General features: G+C 35.0%; 1 protein-coding gene across 1 annotated transcript in view; it reads right to left on the bottom strand.

The window, feature by feature from the left end:
• Faf1 (Fas associated factor 1) overlaps nucleotides 1-19,041 on the bottom strand; it is a 271,924-nt gene that overhangs the window by 76,932 nt on the left and 175,951 nt on the right. Inside the window, exon 13 of the mRNA XM_051188455.1 lies at nucleotides 12,892-13,046. Within this exon, the coding sequence (XP_051044412.1) occupies nucleotides 12,892-13,046 (155 nt within the window). The remainder of the gene's footprint in view (nucleotides 1-12,891; nucleotides 13,047-19,041) is intronic.

The following is a 19,041-nucleotide window of genomic DNA, read 5'->3' as shown; positions in this document are numbered from 1 at the left end:
TTTATTGTAGAAAAGTTAAGTGAACCTCAGTGTTTATAAATGTTCACCTATTTACCATTGTTAGCTTGTTTTCATCTGATTTATTTTAACACTGTATTTAATGTAACAGCTGCATTCATTTTTTTTTTTTTAACAAAGGAAAACTGTAAAGGACAAATTAAAAAAAGAAAACATAGAGAAGAGAAAAGGGGGATGAGAATGTCTTCCCAATGTAAGCTTAGCAATTTGGCAAAGAATGAATGCTTATTAATAAGTATTTTGGGGGGATAAACAAATGGATAGAATAACTAGGGTAGTAAAGTAACGAATAACACAGATAACAATAATCTGAAGAAAACTGTAAATAGCTTGATTAAGAAAAATAATACCAGCAAATTCACTCTAAGTTCCCTGTAAAGTCTAGAACAGAAGCTTTTAAGAGTGGTGTATGAATGCTGGTAGTCTGCTAAGACCATGAGCCACGCTAAGTTTGGACAATCTGGAACTCAGAAGGACAAATAAGAACCTTTAGGGGATTGTTTAGGATAAGATTCAGAAATAGGTTATGTCACTTGGGGAGTGGTCTCAAACACAAACTACTTGCTTTTATCCTCTGAATATTTTTATCTATCTGAGACAAAAATCATGTACATATGTATGATCAAATGAACTAAGTACCATATACCAGGCATTTAAAATTATTTATTTTGGGGTGCATGTGATGTGGAGTCAGTTTTCTCCTGACTATTTATGTCCCAGACAGGCACGCCATGGACTGAGCCATCTCATTGGCTGATGGCACTTAAAAAAGTATTAAAAATTCATTTTAATTTCAAAGTTTATATTGAGCATAAATCTACTCATACCCTAATCTTCCTCCTTCTTGCCCCACTTACTGATAACTCCTTTTCCTCTCCAGTTTCACTTCTATTATCATGCTATATGATACAATTTTTATTCATGTATATTAAACCTAGGAATCACAAATGAGAAAAAACATGGTCTTGGTCTGAGAGTAGCTTACCTCCCTTAAACGATTACCTTTAGTTGCATCTAATTTCTTGCAATCAACATACTGTTCTTTTTAAGGCAGAAAAACTTCCATTGTATATACAATGGCATATTTTCTGTATGCATTCCTTTGATGTTATTAGACACCTAGGTTGGTTACATACCTCTACTATGGTGAAAAGTGCATCCATAGACACTGATGTCTATGGATATATATAGTATATATATATATAGTATGTCTATGATGAGCTGACTTGGAGTCTGCTGATAAAAAGCCAAGGGCAGCAGAAACAGGTCATATGGTGGGAATCTTTTCAGATGTCAGAGAAAACTCCTTACTCATGTTCATAGTGCCTAGACTACTTTATATTCCAGCAACAGTATAGAAGGTTTTGCTTTCGTCCATATCATGGTCAGTATTTGCTGTTTGTTTTCTTAATTACTGTCATTCTGAATTAAATAGGATGCAATCTCAATGTACTTTCAATTTCCATTTCTCTGTTGGGTAGTAAAGGTTAACATTTTTTCATACTATATTTCCTAGCTTCCTTCCTGTGTGTGTATGAATGCATGTGTGTATGCACGTAAGCATACATATGTGAGAGCATGCCATGGTATATGGATTGCTAACTGAATGACTTTCTGAAGTTGTTTTCCAAACCTATGCCATACCAGTGTTCTTAGTTGCTCCATGTGTGAGATAATAAAGAGACTGTTTTCAGGTACTCAGCTTATGATCGTTTGTGGAGGTCAGAGGGCATACTGTGGAGTCAGCTCTTTCCTTCCACCTTTACATGTGTTCTGGGGTCCAAACTCAGAGCAGCAGGCTTGTGCTACAAGGTAAAGGTATCCTTTACCTGCTGAGCCATCCCATAGGCCCTCATATGTTTACTGGCCCTTTCTCTTTTTTATTTACTGGCCATTTCTATACCATTTTTTTGATAATTGTTTATTGTTCCACTTATTGACAGGGTCGCTTAACTGTGTGTCATTTAGTACTTTCTGTTCTTTGTGTAGTCTAGCTATCAATCCTCTGGCAGATGTGAAGATGGCTAACATTTTCTCCTGTAAGTTATCTCGTTACTAAACTGATGCTTCCTTTTCTATATAGAAGTTTTTACATTTCATGAGGTTCTATGTGTGTTGACTGTTAGTCTTGTTTCCTGAGCTACCCGAGTCTCATTGACAGTCCTTATCTGTGTCTCTATTTTGAAGTGTTTTACCTCTGAGTTTCATGGTTTACATTAAGCTCTTCTTGTGCAGGATCTAGTTTCATTCTTCTACATGTAGATATCTAGTTTCTCACACCATTTGTAGAAGGGGCGATCTTTTCTCCTAGTAATCTTGTTATCTTTGGTTGTTTGGATTAGTTAAAATTTATTATTATTATTTCATTATTATTGTGTGTATATGTGATTGCATGGTGCTGGTGGGTATGTGTAGTATACACATGTGGGGGGGGGTCAGAGAACAAGTTCGTAGGGTTGATTCTCTCCTACTTTATGTAGATTCTGAGAATTGAACTTCTGATTCCAGGTTTGCATATCAAATGCCCTTACCCACTGCACTATCTCATAGGCCCAACTTTGTGCATTTGCATCTCAGTCTTCTATTGTACTCAATTAATTTGTATGTATGTCTCTATGCCAGTACCATGCCATTTTTGTTACTATTATGACAAATTTTAAAATCTATCTTTTCATTAAATTCTAATAACAACTCTTGAAGTATGTGGCTTAATCTCCATTTTACAATATGGAAGCTACATCATAATACAGGTTTACATAAGTTACTCAAGATCTTTATAGTTATTGTATAGCATAGTTATAATTTGAATTTTGGTCAGATTAAATTTAAAACTCATCTATATTTTCAACCATCCTGTACTCTTAGAACATCTAATAAATAATACTGAGTCTTATAACAAGAAAAGTGTGAAAAAGAATTGATATATCACTGGCCCCTTATTAAGCTTATGCTCTAAGTGGAAGAGCTAGAGAATAAATGTTAAAATGTTCATAAGTAGTAGAGGTGCTATGAAAGAGAATGCTGGGTGTGAGACCTTTTTGAAGAGGGACCATTTAAAATGAGACAGTAGGACACAGAATCAGGATTTGTCTTGTTGATGGCTTCTGCTTTCTTAGGAGTAGAATGCAGCATAATGTGTTCAGTGAATGAAGAGTATGGATATGTATCACACCCAGGTCAAAGAAATCTTGGTGAGCAGAAAGTATAGATAAAAGAAAACTACTTTAGATCAGCCGTGGTGGTGGTGCACACCATTGATCTCAACACTTAGGAGGCAGAAGTAGGTGAACTTCTGTGAGCTTGAACTGAGACCAGACAGTAGACATAATAAGCTATAGGGCAGCTAAGGCTACATAGTAACTGCATATAAACAAAAACAAACAAAAAAAATTTGTTTAGTGCTGATAATATGGCAAGAAAAGGAAAACAATCTATTCAAGATTCTCTAAATAGTGACTACAGACTGAGCCAAAACAGATAAAAGCAGTAGGCAGCTTTGAAAAAAGTAAACAATAAAAATCTCTTTTTTTCCTGGTACACTAATGCTAACAATTTCAGAAATATAGGCATGTGTTTGAGGGAAGAACACAAAATTTGTTTCATAAAGGGGTTACCGAAATATATTACAGAGTATTAGAACTCTTCCATGGACAAGGGTATTAACTAGTAAGTTAGGACATTAAAATTATTACTCATTAATATTTGCCTATATAGACTGACAAGAATATTCTGTGCAAAACATCAGAAAAACCAGTTTCCACATAATTTTATATGATTAAATTAACAGGTTCTTTTATAAACTTTTCTGGTTGACTTATTACTAGCATTTATGGGACAGGAACTAATTTAAATAATATAGAACATATAATTAGTAAAAACCCTTCAGAAACAACTATAAATAAAAACTGATTCATAATGAAGCCAGGTGTGGTAGCACATGTGTTTAATCTCAGCACCCAGAAGGCAGAGGCAAGCAGATCTCTCTGAGTTCAGGTCTACCTGGTGATCCATATAGCAAGTTTCTGGCCTTTAAGGGCTACATAATAAGGCCCTCTCTTTAAAAAAGAAGGCCTCATGGATGTAGCCTCTCTGACATTTACAGTAGACAAAAACTTCATGCTTCTCTGACTTACAATCTTTTGCAACCTCTTTAATGATCCTTGGGCCTTATGTACAGGAATGATGCTGTAGATGTAGCAGCTGGGTCTCAGCTTCACACAATTTTTTGTTATTTGCATTTTTATCAGTTTGTGATGACACTAGTAGACACACAAACATGGAAGGGGGAAAGTTTGTGGGGCCTCAACCAGAGCAAAGAACTGTAAGCAATTGGGGAATGCTGAGAGTGGGAAAATGGTCTTCCCCAGGTAAAAGCACCCCTCAATTGGTTCTTCAATGCCAATAGTCAGCCCTGAGATTATATACACATAGGTAATATGAGCAAGTTATGTACTTAGGAGTGTGTGTTTGTGTGTGTATGTGTATGTGTGTGCGCACGTGCACGTCTGTGTAACAATAAAGAAAAAGAGGTCATGAATTAGAGACAGAACAAGGGAAAGTGTGCATGGGAGAGGTTGGAAGGAGGAAAGAGAAGATGATCATGTAAATATAATTTCAAAAGTAAAAAATTATTAAAATAAATTTAACAAAAAAGATGAATAATGACAGAAGTTATGAATGGAAATTTATGTCTTTTCACCTTCAAGCAAGAAAGAAAGCAAAGAACATAATGAGACATATGTCTTACAAAATATTTCATTTTATAAATATCTTTAAGAATAATTTGTTTCAGTTGGTGATTCATGTTTTGGAATCTATATAAACACTGGATCACCTAACTGATGGCACTATTTTATGACATTATACATCTAATAAGACAGTGAGCCACTGGAGGTGAGTACTTACATACAACTATACATAAGTACACTAGAAGGAGTCAGAAGAAAACCAGAAAGATTTAGGCATAGATCACAAAGGTGCCAAGGTTTGGTGTTACACTCAGGCTTCATGCATGTGAAAACAGTGAAGATGCTTTCAATTCTGTATATCTAAAACGATCAAAGTACATACTTAAGGAAAAACACAGAATAACTTAGTAATAAGTTGCATGACAAAAGCAGGATTTGAAACAAAACAAATTTACAGTAATATGCCTTTACACTTGCATTTCAATAGTATTGCATTTGTACTGTTTTTTTTTTCTAGCAAAAATTCTCATATACACTACCCACTGACAACTATATGAGTTAAATGCACATTCCCTGAATAATATTAATAAGATCAATAGGGAGGACAGATGGACTTTCCTACCACAAATGGTTTTAGTCATGTACCATCACACAGTTGTAATTGCAGGACTAGGAAGTGGTGTGGGAAGTATTGAAATTGGAATTAAGAACAAATTGTAAACTGATAACTTTAAATTACTTCAAAGGATATTTTAAAAGATAATACATTTTTATAGAGTAAAGAATGTATTACACATGGCTTATCCATCATCTGCATAGAGACTAGCTTACTCTTAATAGTATGAGGCCATCACCTTTCACCCATTGCCCCTTTCCCTTTCTTTCAGTACTATTAGGAAACTACTCACAAGTGCACTCCTGGGCAATGCTGAGCAGTAATTATGACTTGCTGACAAAGAGATATGAACAATTACTGAGCCCATTTTGAAACCCTACACTAATAAAGTCATTAGATGCTGCCCTTGCCATGATCCTTCTAAAAGCTTCTGAAGTTACAAGAACACACGGCATTGTTTGCAGGGACAATTGCTGCTGGCAGAACGCAAACCTTGAGTTAAACCATGCTGCAAATTGATCTTGACATTCTGTTAAGACCGCCACTAAAAATCAAAAGCAGAGGAGAAAAGGAGAAAATGAGTGGGCAGGATGTAATCATGGAACAGGAGGGGTTCCTCCTCACCTTCTCTCCTCCCTCTTCACAAAACAAACCAGGGAGAAAATGACAAACTCTCCTGGTGTTTTGGAACCTTTATTTTAAAGCATTAATTAAGTCCTTGACCTGGGATGTTTAGGATGGCAATACACTTCCTTTAAAAGTACTAGAAGTAAATGTTGCAGGAAGGGAATAAAGCTGTTTGGGGAAAATTATATGGAAGTCCAGCATGACATCTCTTTGGAAGTCTTAGTACCCAGACCACAACACATTCATCTGTTTTATCAGACAACTCTGCAGAATCTGTATTTGTTCCTAGGGTACCAGCTGGAAATTAACACTCTTCTTCTCTTTCACGCAGTCCTTGCACCTGGGCCATATTTGTTGGATTAAATGGAAGGATAAAGTTAGAGTAACATCGTCAGTTAGATTTCAGCCAGTCATGAACAACTGAGGAGTTTGGAATTAAGGATAAGCCACTGTGAATATGACTAATTACTGAGATGGAAAATACAGATGAAGACAACTCACTGATGATAAGTGTTTAAGTCAATTACTTCTTGCCAAGGTTAAGTAATGTGGAAAACTATCACCTGAGTATTAAGGCTAACAAGTACCTGTCATCCTAACAGCGGAAGTTTGCATGAACTTGAAACAACAAATCCAAGGGCATAAGTTCAAAAGCTAATATCCACAGGCAATGGAATCATGTCTGTGAACACGTGTATTAACTGTGCATACAAAATTTAACACAATGATATATGTGTTACATGCAATCTGTGTAACCTGGGCACTATCAGAAATTCATAGGTAAACTTTTGTAGTTCTTTAGAAAATACTGCACAATGCCTGATTTAACCCTTTGTGCAAAAATTTACATTAGCAATTTTTCAGTATCCATAGCTGTCGAACTATTTAGTTGGTACTACCCTAGTCAAGCTGAGTGTTTGATTTTAGTTCTGCTGTAATGAGATTTTGTATACCAGTATTTACATTTGCATTATCAAGGCTCCTGATGAGAATAAGAGGTACTCATTAATCATCACAGATTCTTGGTTAATACTGTGCTTTGCCTTTGCCAGAGTTGTTAGGTGATCTTCCTTAATGAAGCAACTTCAGCCTAGAACCTATGAAAAGTATATGTCCTTCATGCCAATGTTCCAATGTACCAAACAAGTATCCAAATAGATTTAACAGAAGAAACAAACAAACAAACAAACAAAAAAAAAACCTAATACATATTGGTGCTTTTTATAGTATTATTTACAGTAATTGCATAGTGCTTAAATGAAATATACTTGGCCCTAGTATGTATCTCTCCATATGGACAGTTCAATACTCTTGTCCCATAGACTTTTACTTTCATTAATGCTATCACCACTAGAGGAAGTTCAGTACAATTTGAGAATGGCCCATTTTGAATGCCTGATTGCTTCTGGGGTATCAGAGCTTTGGTAAAAGAGGAAAAAATTATGGAACCTCTAGATGAATTTATGTACATTGAGAGTCAAGGCTTTTGTCAGATGGCCCAGGGGCACATGAGTATAATATATGATATTCTGGGATCAGTAGGAAACAGTGCTAAGTTGGGGCATTTTTGTTGTTGTTGTTATTGTTCATTTTGTAAGGGAAAGAAAGACTTTGGTTTTAATATTCCTATGGCTTCAGGGGAAGATGATACAATTAGAGACACAACAGCATTTCTAATTTTCTTGCCATTATTCATTATTTTTTTAACAAGCCCAACAAGAGATTATTTACTTATTACAAATATGGTACTTACTTTTCAAAAAGACAATGTGCAAAGCAATGAGATTATAGACACAGAACCCCAGAGGGATGACAACCTATCAGGGAAACACCATACAGCAGGATAAATACTATTAATGTTAGCAAGCCAGGGGATACTAAGGGAACATATAGAAAGTGTATTAACCCAGATTGAGGCAATGGAAACAGGGTGGGGAGATACAAGACTTCCTGATGGTGACATCTGTTTTAAATTTTAAGTAATCATTCTTCCACAGGCAAGCATCAATACACTAAGAATATACACTGAACTAAAAAGGATTTTTTGTTTTGTTTTTTTTATTGTATTTCCTGACTCCATGATATTTTTCTGTTGTTAGACACCTAAAAAGACAATTGATCTCTGCTCCACTAACTAACTGAGCATATGTCATTATTGGTTCAAGTCACTAATAAAACTTCTTTGCATCCATCTTATCCCAGATGGGTGAAGTTAATTCTCAGCCTGGTTCATACCATATAGGTTTACATCAGCTGATAGCTCCATCTCTATTTCTATAATCATCTCAGCCACTGACCATTCCAAACACTTAAGTTAGGATGTTTTAAATAGTAGTAAATTTGTAAGCCAATAAGCTAGGAATGCTACTAATATGCATATCTTTAAAAAGATTGAGTAAAATTTGGAACTTTGTTGTATCTTTCTGTGTATCATGTCTTTCAAGTCCTTCTGTGATTTACTGGATATAGCAACTCACAATGAAATTCACTTTTAAGCGCTTTGCATTAATTTTATGTTACAAATTATATATTTTGTCTATTTTATCAACTATTTTTGCAGGGTAATATGGTGTGTTGTTTAACATTTCATCTTCAGTTTCTCAGCATAATTCTGGTTCATATTAAATATTAACTAGGTATTTACTCACTGAATAAACATGGAAGAATATATATCACGTTATTTTGTAGGTGCTGGAGCTATAACTCATTGGTTAAGAGCAAGTGTTGCTTTTACAGTGGGCCCAAGTTTGATTCCTAGCACCCATGGTGGCTCACAACCATCCCTAACCCTACTTCCAAGTAATCCAACACTTTCTTGATTTCCATGGCCACCAGGCACACATATCCAAGCACATAAAATAAATTTAATAAAAGATTTTCAGATCTGTCTGGAACTTATTTATAGAATTTCCTTCTTTAGTATAATCTGGTTCTTTTTAATTCTTTCTCTTTTTTGGGTATATGTTATATTTCTATCAGGAATACTGGTCATATGGACAGTTAGGAAATTGTAATTTCTGGCACATATGAAGAAGACCAAGGGCTTTCTGTCATTTCTGTTCTAAAAATCCAACTAGACCACAACCAACAATACTAGACTTTTTTTTTTAAACTAAGAAAGCAAATTAAGAGTCCCTGAAATTATAAGCAATATTGTTAAGCTGCTAAATACTTACTGAATTTCTTTCTTCCAAGTTTAAAAAGTGATTTGCTTAATAAAACAAGGTTTTCTAGGAGATCTCCTTTAATAATGGGGAAGGCAAATACTAATCAATACCACTAAAGTTAGGTGTCTCAGTTTAGATTTGGAATGTTCCATGATCAATATAGAATTTATTACAATTTATTTTATATTGAAATAGATTGGTCTTCATAGGTACTCAACTTAGGCAGTTATTTGCATCATTTTACACTTGAGAAATCCAAATCAACACAAAACATCTTATAGGATGTTTAATAATTCATTTCTTAGCTAGACATGGTGGTATATACTCATAATCCCAGTATCCAAAATGCAAAGAATAGAAATATCAGGAATTTTAATTTATATTAGTAAGTGGCACTCGTATCTGTAAAAACCAAAGCAGTCACTTGGCTTAATAAAGAACTTTCACTTATCTTCTATGTAATCTAACGTTCATAGTAAATTGTGACCAGAGGACTGACAGTTCTATGGGCTTAATTATAATATTTCTTAAGTTATTAAGTATTTGATCAGCAAGTTCAATCTCATCTTGAACATAAATATCCAGAGGTAACATCAGTTTTAGACTGAGAAAGCTACCAAGGAAGCATGTAGTACAAATAGTACACAGACTTAGAATTCTCTACATTCATATGATTTGTCTAAATAGGTAGCTAGGTATGAGACCACAAAAACTACTATGAATTTATTTTCAAATATTCTGTATCTATTATAAAGAAATCAGAGTTTAGGCCTGGCCTCAGTAGTATGTTTGCCAAGTGTGATTGAAGCTCTGGGTTCAACCCCTATCACCTGAGTTTAAGGTAGAAGGCAGAAAAGCAGGAAGACAGGAAGAGAGATGGACAGGTAGGCAGGCAGATATAAATCTCAGAAAGAAACATATACTAGAACCTCGCTTTATGGGGAAATTACTTTAACTTTGAATATGTTAATGTCCCAAATCTGTTCTCTAGCAATACACAACTGATGCCCCAACCCTTTGAAAATGTTGTCCTGGCTGGGTGGTAGTAGCACACGCCTTTAATTCCAGCACTTAGGAAGCGGAGCAGGCAGATCTCTGTGAGTTTGAGGCCAGCCTAGTCTACAGAGTGAGTTCCAGGATAGGCTCCAAAACTACACACAGAAACCCTGTCTTGAGGAAAAAAAGAAAATGAGGCTGAAGAGATGGCTCAGAGGTTAAGAGCACCAGAGGACCAGAGTTCAACTCTTAGCATTCATGTGGCAGCTCACAACTGTCTGGATCAGACACCTTCACATCAATGCCCATAAAATACAAAAAACAATAAATAAGTAAGTAAATAAATGTTTAAAAATGTAGTCCACTGATCAATAAATATTAGTACAAGCAGTATTTAACTGAATTGAGAATGCAAAGTTAGGCATTTTGCCAGTCAAAGTTAAAAGAACCAAATGCCTGCTACTATTATTTTTCCTTTTGGATAAATGTGATATAAACAACTTTTGGTGAATGTGCTATAAAATATCCAAGAAGGATCATGTAGCAAGAAATCAAATAAGCAGTTTTCTTTAAATGAATCTATGACAGGTAATAAGAAATCCATGCCAATAAATCAACCTAATTATCTTACATTTGTATAGATAAAAGGAAATCCACTTTTGCTGGTTTGGAGATATACTATTTTAATGATCTTTAATCTTGTATTTATAAAATATGTATTTTCCAATTTGCCTCAACAATAATGATGGGACTGTTCATCAAAGTAGTTAAAGCAGTCTATTCACTACATATTAGAGAAATGGAACACCTAAATTTAAAATTCATTTTAATATGTAATATGAACAGAAATAGCTTTTTGAGTAAGCACAATAATTACCTTAAATTCCACAAAATTGCTCCATTCTTTTTTATTACAATGTCCCATTTGTAGTTTCTATCAATGTTTATTAAGCTGAATTTCCAGATGTTTTTATGTTCAGTCGTTAGTATCATTTCTTACTTTTGTCACAATTAATAACAGACATCATATTTTTTAAAGTGTGGATAGAAACTGCCTATCATGCTTCATAGTCTGTCTTGCAATTCACTGTGAAATAGTTAAACAGAGCCTTTATTTATTTTTTTTTTAAAGTGTCATAAGGAGTTAATAGGACACAGCTGTACTGGCTCTTTCTAATAAGCAGCTTCTGTCGCTTTGGTCACCACAGGTGTCTCTGTAACCTGCAAACTCTTATTACTAGTGTATCAAAGTTGTGCTACTTAACAGGCTTCTTTAGTAAAACATAACAAAGCAATTACATGGCTGTTGATTGCTAGTCATAAAAAAAAAACCCTCAAACACTATTTTTCAAAAGAAACTACACTGCAATTTTTTGTCATTGTAAAATAAAAGGAACTAAAGAATTAAATGGAGGATAGAACAAAATGACAGCAGGTAGCCAGCTGAACTTAGCCACTACAGATGGTTCAGAAATAGTGTTTCCTTCTCCACCAAGCTGTGGATAAAAGAAAAGGAGGAGATTCCTTATTGCCAGTGAATGGCAAAAGATTTAGCCAAGTCTTCAGTCCACGTATTTTGCTTCATGAAAGACCTTCGATGCTGCATTTTTATCTGTTTTTGGCACTGCTTTTCATCACCTTTAACTGAGTGTGAATAATAACCTGATTTAATTTAAACAAATACAGGTGCTAAAGGTTCTTTATTTATGTATAACAGGGAACATTTCCAAGGCAGAACCAAGTCATCCTAGGAATTTTCCTAACCATTTGCTTAAAGAAATGAAGTATTAGGTGAAGAAATTGCTTCACCACTCTTTGCCTCATGATTAAGGGAAGAACCATCTTTTTTTTTTTTTCAGATTCAGATTACACAAAATTAAGTCTGAATAATGACCAAAACTTCAAGAATCCATAAAATAATAAAAAGGCAAATCAAATTATTTCTAATTATTCTACAATTGCTTGTTAAGTAACCGTGATAGGCTTGCTTTGAAGTGAATTCATTTAATCTTCCTCTCTGTTTATAAGTGTGTGATTATGACTGTGTTAACACAAAGTAGTATCATGGAATTTATGACCACGTGTGTAATTTAAATATGATGAAAATGTATTTCAGAAAGGATACTGCAAGAGGCAGACTATGAAAAGAATTACTTATCACAGATATTATGATCAACAAACTAAATTTTATGTTGACAACTAGAAAAGGCTTTTTTTCTTCCTATGGAGAATATGGATGTCCTGCTGGCTATGTGCAATAAAGCGATTAGATCAATTAGTATATGCTAGAGTAAAGCTATTACCAACTTCACTGAAGTAGTTCAGAACGTTCTACGCTCTTCACTGATGTTATTTTATATACATACATACATACATATGTAAACAAACTTATTGCTAGGCAACTATTAGATTTGCATTAATTTTTATGAGCATGCCAAAAATGCAGATTTTCTTTAAATAATCAACAACTTACTAGAAACATACTTGATGTTGCAGATAAAAGACAAAAATACGTTTTTGTTTTTCAAGGCAGGGAAAAAATTTTTTTTTAAATTTTCATGTTACTTTTTAAGATGGGTTTTATAAGTTAAAGTATGCTTTTATATTTGTAATAAGTACATGTGTTAGCTATAGCAGATTTCATCTAATGAAGTATAATGGAAGATAATTTAATGCTGAGATTGTAAAACATTAACAATGTAACAAGAAGTCAAATGAACTTCATTTTTTTTTTTTTTTAATGGAAACTGAACTTATAACTTGTGAAAAACTGTATTACCTTGCTCTGTTGGCGTCCTTTGTCAGATCCCAAGCCCAGGTTATAAAATTTTGACTCAGGTAAGACACAATGGATTCAGCACAAAGCATTTGTGAGCAGAACACGTTGGTTAGTACACTTTCATCATGGTGGAGGTAGATAGCAAGAAGCTTTCTCTGAAAACAAAGGAGAAAGACCCAATTAAATATCCACAAAAATAAGACTCTTTGAATTCTAGAATCAGTGTATTATGAGCAGCAAAGACAAAAACTAAATGCTACTCCCTAAAAGAGCTTCCCAGATCATCTATGAGTATTAGTACATTTTATTTCCTTATACTCTGAAGAGGTTAGGGTTACTGCATGTAGTTTCAGGGACTACCATTTTGGGTTTCTGCTGACATGTACAAACCTAATTTGAGCAGTAATTTCCACAGAACTGCACTTTCTTTAAATGAAATGGATTTAAGGTTATTCACATTTAAGATACACTGTGTTAACTCAAACTATTCATGAAGACAGCAAGATCCCTGAAAAGTCTGTTCTATTTCAAAAAGCCTAAAATGGATTTTTATTTTAGTTAAACTGATAATTTGAAATTTCTTAACATGTGCCTCTATTAGAGTCCTTATTTAAGAGTGTGTAACATTTAATTGCCATTTGAAAAAAAAAAATGACAGAGAAACAGTCCATATGAAATCGCACCTGCTCTCTTAAAAGGGTTTTTGTTAAGTTGGACAGTTAATAAAATACCTGAAACTAAATAGTAAAACTCAACAAGACAATTAATAGTTATGTTGCTTTAACAGTGATAGCAACAAAAGGACCTAACGATTTGTTCACTAACTTCTTGGTGCTGCCTTACTAGAACATCTGAGTTAATAACAGCCACAGTTAGGGTTATAACAGTTTACAGCAGTGAATACATACAATAAGGAAGACATTCACAATGATACAAACTTTTTTGTGAAAATCTGCCAAAAGGAAGATTTCAAAGAAGCTTGGGGATCTTTCTTTTCATATTAAATAAGGATGTAATGATAGTAAATGAAAAAAACATACTGTGTGGGATATTTAACTAAAGGAAATGTCTAAACAGAGAGGCTAGGCTGAAGAAAGGCTAACAAAAGCTGATGCTTGGAACAATACTGATTTAAAACCCAGATTAGAAAAATAATACAAAAGTAATCATGAAAATAGTAACTTCAAAGCATAATTTTGTACTAGATAAAAATAACTAGAGTAGTCAAGGATTCCAAAATTGTCTATTATCAAAAGGATACACTCTTATTTTTGCAACCATTATTTACACAAAATTCTAGAATGTATCTGTAAAATAGGTCTTTATAATCTCATTAGTGTATGAATTAAGTCAAGTTGAGAAATGACTTATTTGAACTTCCAGCTAGTCAATAAGAAATTCAGCTAGGACTGAAACCTAGATTGTCTGACTGAAAGTCTAGTGCTCTTTCTGCTACTAGAGTGGTAGTAGGGAAACTGGGCACAATCTATAATAAAGAGGTATGTAGGGGAACTCATGTAATACAGAGATGGCAGAATGCCTGTGACAAATGTGAGCAGAGCCTCAGAGACAGCATGTAACTGTAATAAGAATAAGGCTCCTGCCTATAAATGGCTTGGCTGATCCCACCATGATTCTAGGTGTTAATTCGTTTATTCTTTCATTCAATAAGCATTTGTTGAAATTCCCATTGTGCCAGACAAAGCAGGAAAAATAGGCAATTAATAATCAACAGGAAAGACGAAGAGATTCTCCACCTTTTGTAGAGGACTACAGATAACAGTAACTGGGCTTCTAGGAAGTTTGTAATCAGACACATTGTTGGAGAGATACTAATCTGGCAAATTCCACTCATCCTTAAAGGCTCAAGGCAAATGTTTCTATGAAACCCGCCTTAATTCCCACAGTCAGAGTTAAAAGCTTCCTTTTCTGGCTAGCTTCTAGCTCTTCCCATTAGTATTATAAATGTTTACAAGTTTTCCCTACAGACAAAATCTCTCAAGGGCCAGGACTAGGCCTCTAAGTCTTCTCTGCATCTTTAGACTAGCATAGGTCTCAGCCTGTTAAATGAAATAAACTCAATACTGATCTTAACCATAGCCTCCTGGCAAAAAAGACACCAAATGTCAGAGATAAATGCTAAATCTGTTTTTTATTAAGTGAATCAAGACTATTTGGCTTCAGAGAAAGAAAGGTGAACCTGGCTGCATTAACAAATTCAGGGCTCTTCTTCTTAGCTTTCTAGCTGAATAGGCAGAGGGATGTCAACCTCTAATTCGTCTTGATCGTATCTCAGCAACTACATTTAATGAGAGTGGGAACAAGAGAGCTGTCCAGTTTTAAATCAGCAGATTTCTAATCAAACAATAGCAATAGCTAAATCTTTAAAATGCTTATTTCTCTCAAGAAACACTGCAAGGGAACATTTGGACTTTGGGAAAGAGATTAGTGATTTGCATTGCTATCTCACTGATTTAATTTAAATGCTCTCCCAAACCAAATACATATATGCCCAAGAGGTTACTAAGACACCCAACATGCAGAGTTCCCTATAAGTGCAGCTGATAGTGTTGACTGAAACTAAACTTGGAAATCCAGGGCACAAATGCACAATATCAAGCAATAAAAAAAGCATCTCTTTGGCAATATTTAATTTTAAAAAGAAGAAAGAGGCAGGCAGAGACCAGGCACTGTCTGTTTTGGAGGATCAGGCATTCTGCATTTCAAAGCATGGGTCCCTGCAATATCCAGGTTACTGTGCTAGAATCTCGACTATTATATCGCAGTTGTGAGAGGGAGGGCAAAGATGTGTTTACTCAGTGATTAGGCCCTTAGAATAAGCCTCTGGCTCCTAGAGAGACAGCTCACCACTTATTCATTTGGGCCAATTCACAAAGCCTAGGAAGATTAAACATCCATGCTGAGAAGACAAGCGAATGCAGACGGTGAAAAAGAAATAAAAATTCTTTAAAAACTCTGAGATGACTTCATTATTTTTTCACAAGGAAACTTTAGGAAAGTGTTTAGTTAGAGAAAAACCCACATTGACCTCTCTCTAAACCCTTAATCTTTCCTTTGTGGAGGCGCTGCTTTGTGGAAAGCCACTGGCTCGCTGTGCTCCTCTTTTCACTGGAGCTGGGAGAAAAAAGGCTCTGGAGAAACAGTTTTCGATCCAAGAACACAAACCCCTGACACTGTTAAACACACTTAAAAATTCCCACTTTAAGTCCTAAGTGGAATGTGAGAAAGATGATAAAAAGAGTATCCAAAGAGAATCTTCAGGCCAGGGCACTCCCAGAGTATCATTAAAAGAGGAAGCTGAGTAATCTCAGCTTGCTCCTCTTACATGGGAAATTCTCAATGCAAACTTTTTCCCCCTTTCTAAAAAGACAGTAAGTAAGCAGAACATATTCAATGTGGGACGTAAAAATCAGATTAAATTAAATTATAGGCAAAGATAAATGTCTAGGCTCAGACTTTTGATTCTCCTGCTGAGCTCAATTCAGTATCGGTCCAAATAGATAGAACTGAGTTTAGCAAATCATGCAATTTAGGAGAGAAGAAACTGCAAAGTAATAAAAAAAAAAAAAGTACGTTTGTGAAGAAAGGGCATCTGGTACACAGAAAAAAAAAAAACGAAGAAAAAGTTGTGTGCTTCCATTACTATAACCCATTTTCCCTTAGCCCATTTATAATTTGATCTAATAACATGGAATGCCACGTGTTAAGACACTGAGAATATAAAATGCAGACCACAACATTTCATTGCCTTACAAAATTGGGGGAGGAGAGAATATGGGTGAGATAATCATGCAACTGTGATGTGTTAAGCACTATCAATTTGTGGTCTGTTTTGGTAAGTGTAAGGAAGTCTCCAAGAATTAAAATAGCAGAACACCTTGGTCTAATCCTAGTTCTGTCTCCTACCAGCCTTCTGACCATGAAGCAAGACATACTGAAAATTTTAGATAAAGCATGTTAAATACTTATTTACTGTACTGGATCTGTAGCAGCTACTAAATAAAAAGGTACTGTGAAGATGAAGATTCCAGAACTATCAATATCACATTTGAAAGCAATTCCTAGGAAAATGATAGCCATGAAAATGATCTAGAGATTAAGCAGCTCTTGGGATTTTTCTTCTGACAATGGAATCTGAGATGCTAATTGTGCCTTCAGTGTCAAGCATCTTCAAATCTAGGAGCTAAGGTATTAGGCTGATGCTCAGAAATTGCCCAGCCAGCAGTAACCCATGTGACTTCACCTTGAGATACAGTGGCTAACAAACATAAACTTTAGTTTCACAGAAATACAGAACATTAGAATGGAAATAAGTTGGGATGTGGTTCAGTTGGTAGATTGGTTGTTTTCCATGTCTGGAGTCCTGAATTCAATCCTGAGCACTGCATAACATGGTATGGTGGCGCAGGTCTGTAATCCTAGCACTCCGGAGGCAGAGAAAAGAGGATTAGGAGTTAGAAGTCAGGATGATCCTTAACTACATATCAAGTGCAAGGCCAGTCTGGCTTATATGAGACCACATTTTAAAGAAGTGGGTGGGGAGCAAGCAAGAAGTAGCAAGGGATATCTCAAAATCCAGAAAAGAACATACATTCATTCAAGAAGAGGAATATGCTAATATACTACTTGAAGAGCTCATTTTCAAGTATCATTGCACACAAAATCTGTATTCTCTCAGTGATGTTAATGTTGATATGACAAATAATTTGGAGAAATATTTTTTCAGTACAAGAAATTACAGTGTAAAATAATTTCCTTTGTGGAACAAGGTATCTGATTTTGTCTCCTTCCCACTTTTGCGTTATTACTTTTGTGACCTCTTTCAAGTTGATGGGCAATTCACTGACACAACTGATAGAATAAAGCATCTGCTTTATCTTCATTACACCAAATAATTCATTATCAGTATACTAATATCTAAAATAGAATACATACTCAAATGTTCTAAACTATTTCCAAAACATTATTTTGTAAGTATCTTATTTTAGTATTGGTTTTTTAATTACTTAACTTATCTCACTACTTTGTGTGTTTAAGAGGCATGTGTGTTCTATATTCCTTATGTGGAGGCTAGAGGACAACTCTCTGGAGTCAGTTCTTTCCTTCCACCTCATTGAATGTAAGGTTGTGAATGAAGCCTGTATTCAAGTGTATGCACTGAGTCCCATTTTTTTTTTAAATATTTTGAGACACTTATTACATAGTGGAGGATGATCCTGAAGTTCTGATTCTCCTACCAAGATTACTTAAATTAAAACTGTGTGCCACTATCCCAAACCACAGTGGTATTCCTGTATATGGATGCTCATAGGTCTAACCCAGTATCCAACTTGATTCAATATTAAGTACATGGTAAAAGCAGGGGAAAGGCAGCAAGGAATCCAACTGGATTCAAATTTCTGCTTTGGTACTTCCCAGCTGTGTGGATCTTAGAAATAAGTTTTCTCTTTTGGGTGTCATATCTCTAGGGGACCAAAATCTACTACTTTTCCCCCCTGCTGGTGATAGTGAGGAGGGTTAATTAGTCACTGGTGTTGCTGCTTTCACCTGAGAAGTAGCAGCACGAGGAACGCAAGGTTTATTTCAGCTTATAGTCTAGAGGATATATACAGCTGTCATTGTGGGAAGACATGGCAACAGGAAAAGCTTACACACTACCAGGAAACTGATGAATATTCATGCTCAGTTCACCTTTCTCCATTTTCTTCAATTTAAGACCTTAGCCCATGGAACTGTACCACCCACAGGTGAAGTGGTTCTTCCTCCCTCAATAAACCAAGTCTAAATAATCCCTCACAGGAATGCCCAGAGGCTCATGTCTTAGGTGATTCTAGACCATACCAAAATCACAATATTAATCATCACAGGAAACAATCTAGCAAAGCAATGGCTATGAGAAACAACTGAGTAGTTTTAAACCATAAACATCAGACTAGCTGCTTTATCATAATGGTGATACTTGAGCTGAAATTATAAAGTTGAGATTTAAAATTAGGTGATGAAGAAAAACAGAATAAAAATGAGAAGAAAAAAAATTAAAGAAAGAAGTTTGGTAAATATCAATGCCAAATCCCAGCTTGCAAGAACTCTTAGCTATTTTTTTTAAAGTCACATTTAATTATTTATTCA

Source organism: Phodopus roborovskii, unplaced genomic scaffold (assembly GCF_943737965.1).
Source record: "Phodopus roborovskii unplaced genomic scaffold, PHOROB, whole genome shotgun sequence".
In the NCBI taxonomy this organism is placed as follows: Eukaryota; Metazoa; Chordata; class Mammalia; order Rodentia; family Cricetidae; genus Phodopus; species Phodopus roborovskii.
Note: the sequence above shows the minus strand (reverse complement) of the source record. Positions and strands in the feature narration are given on the sequence as shown.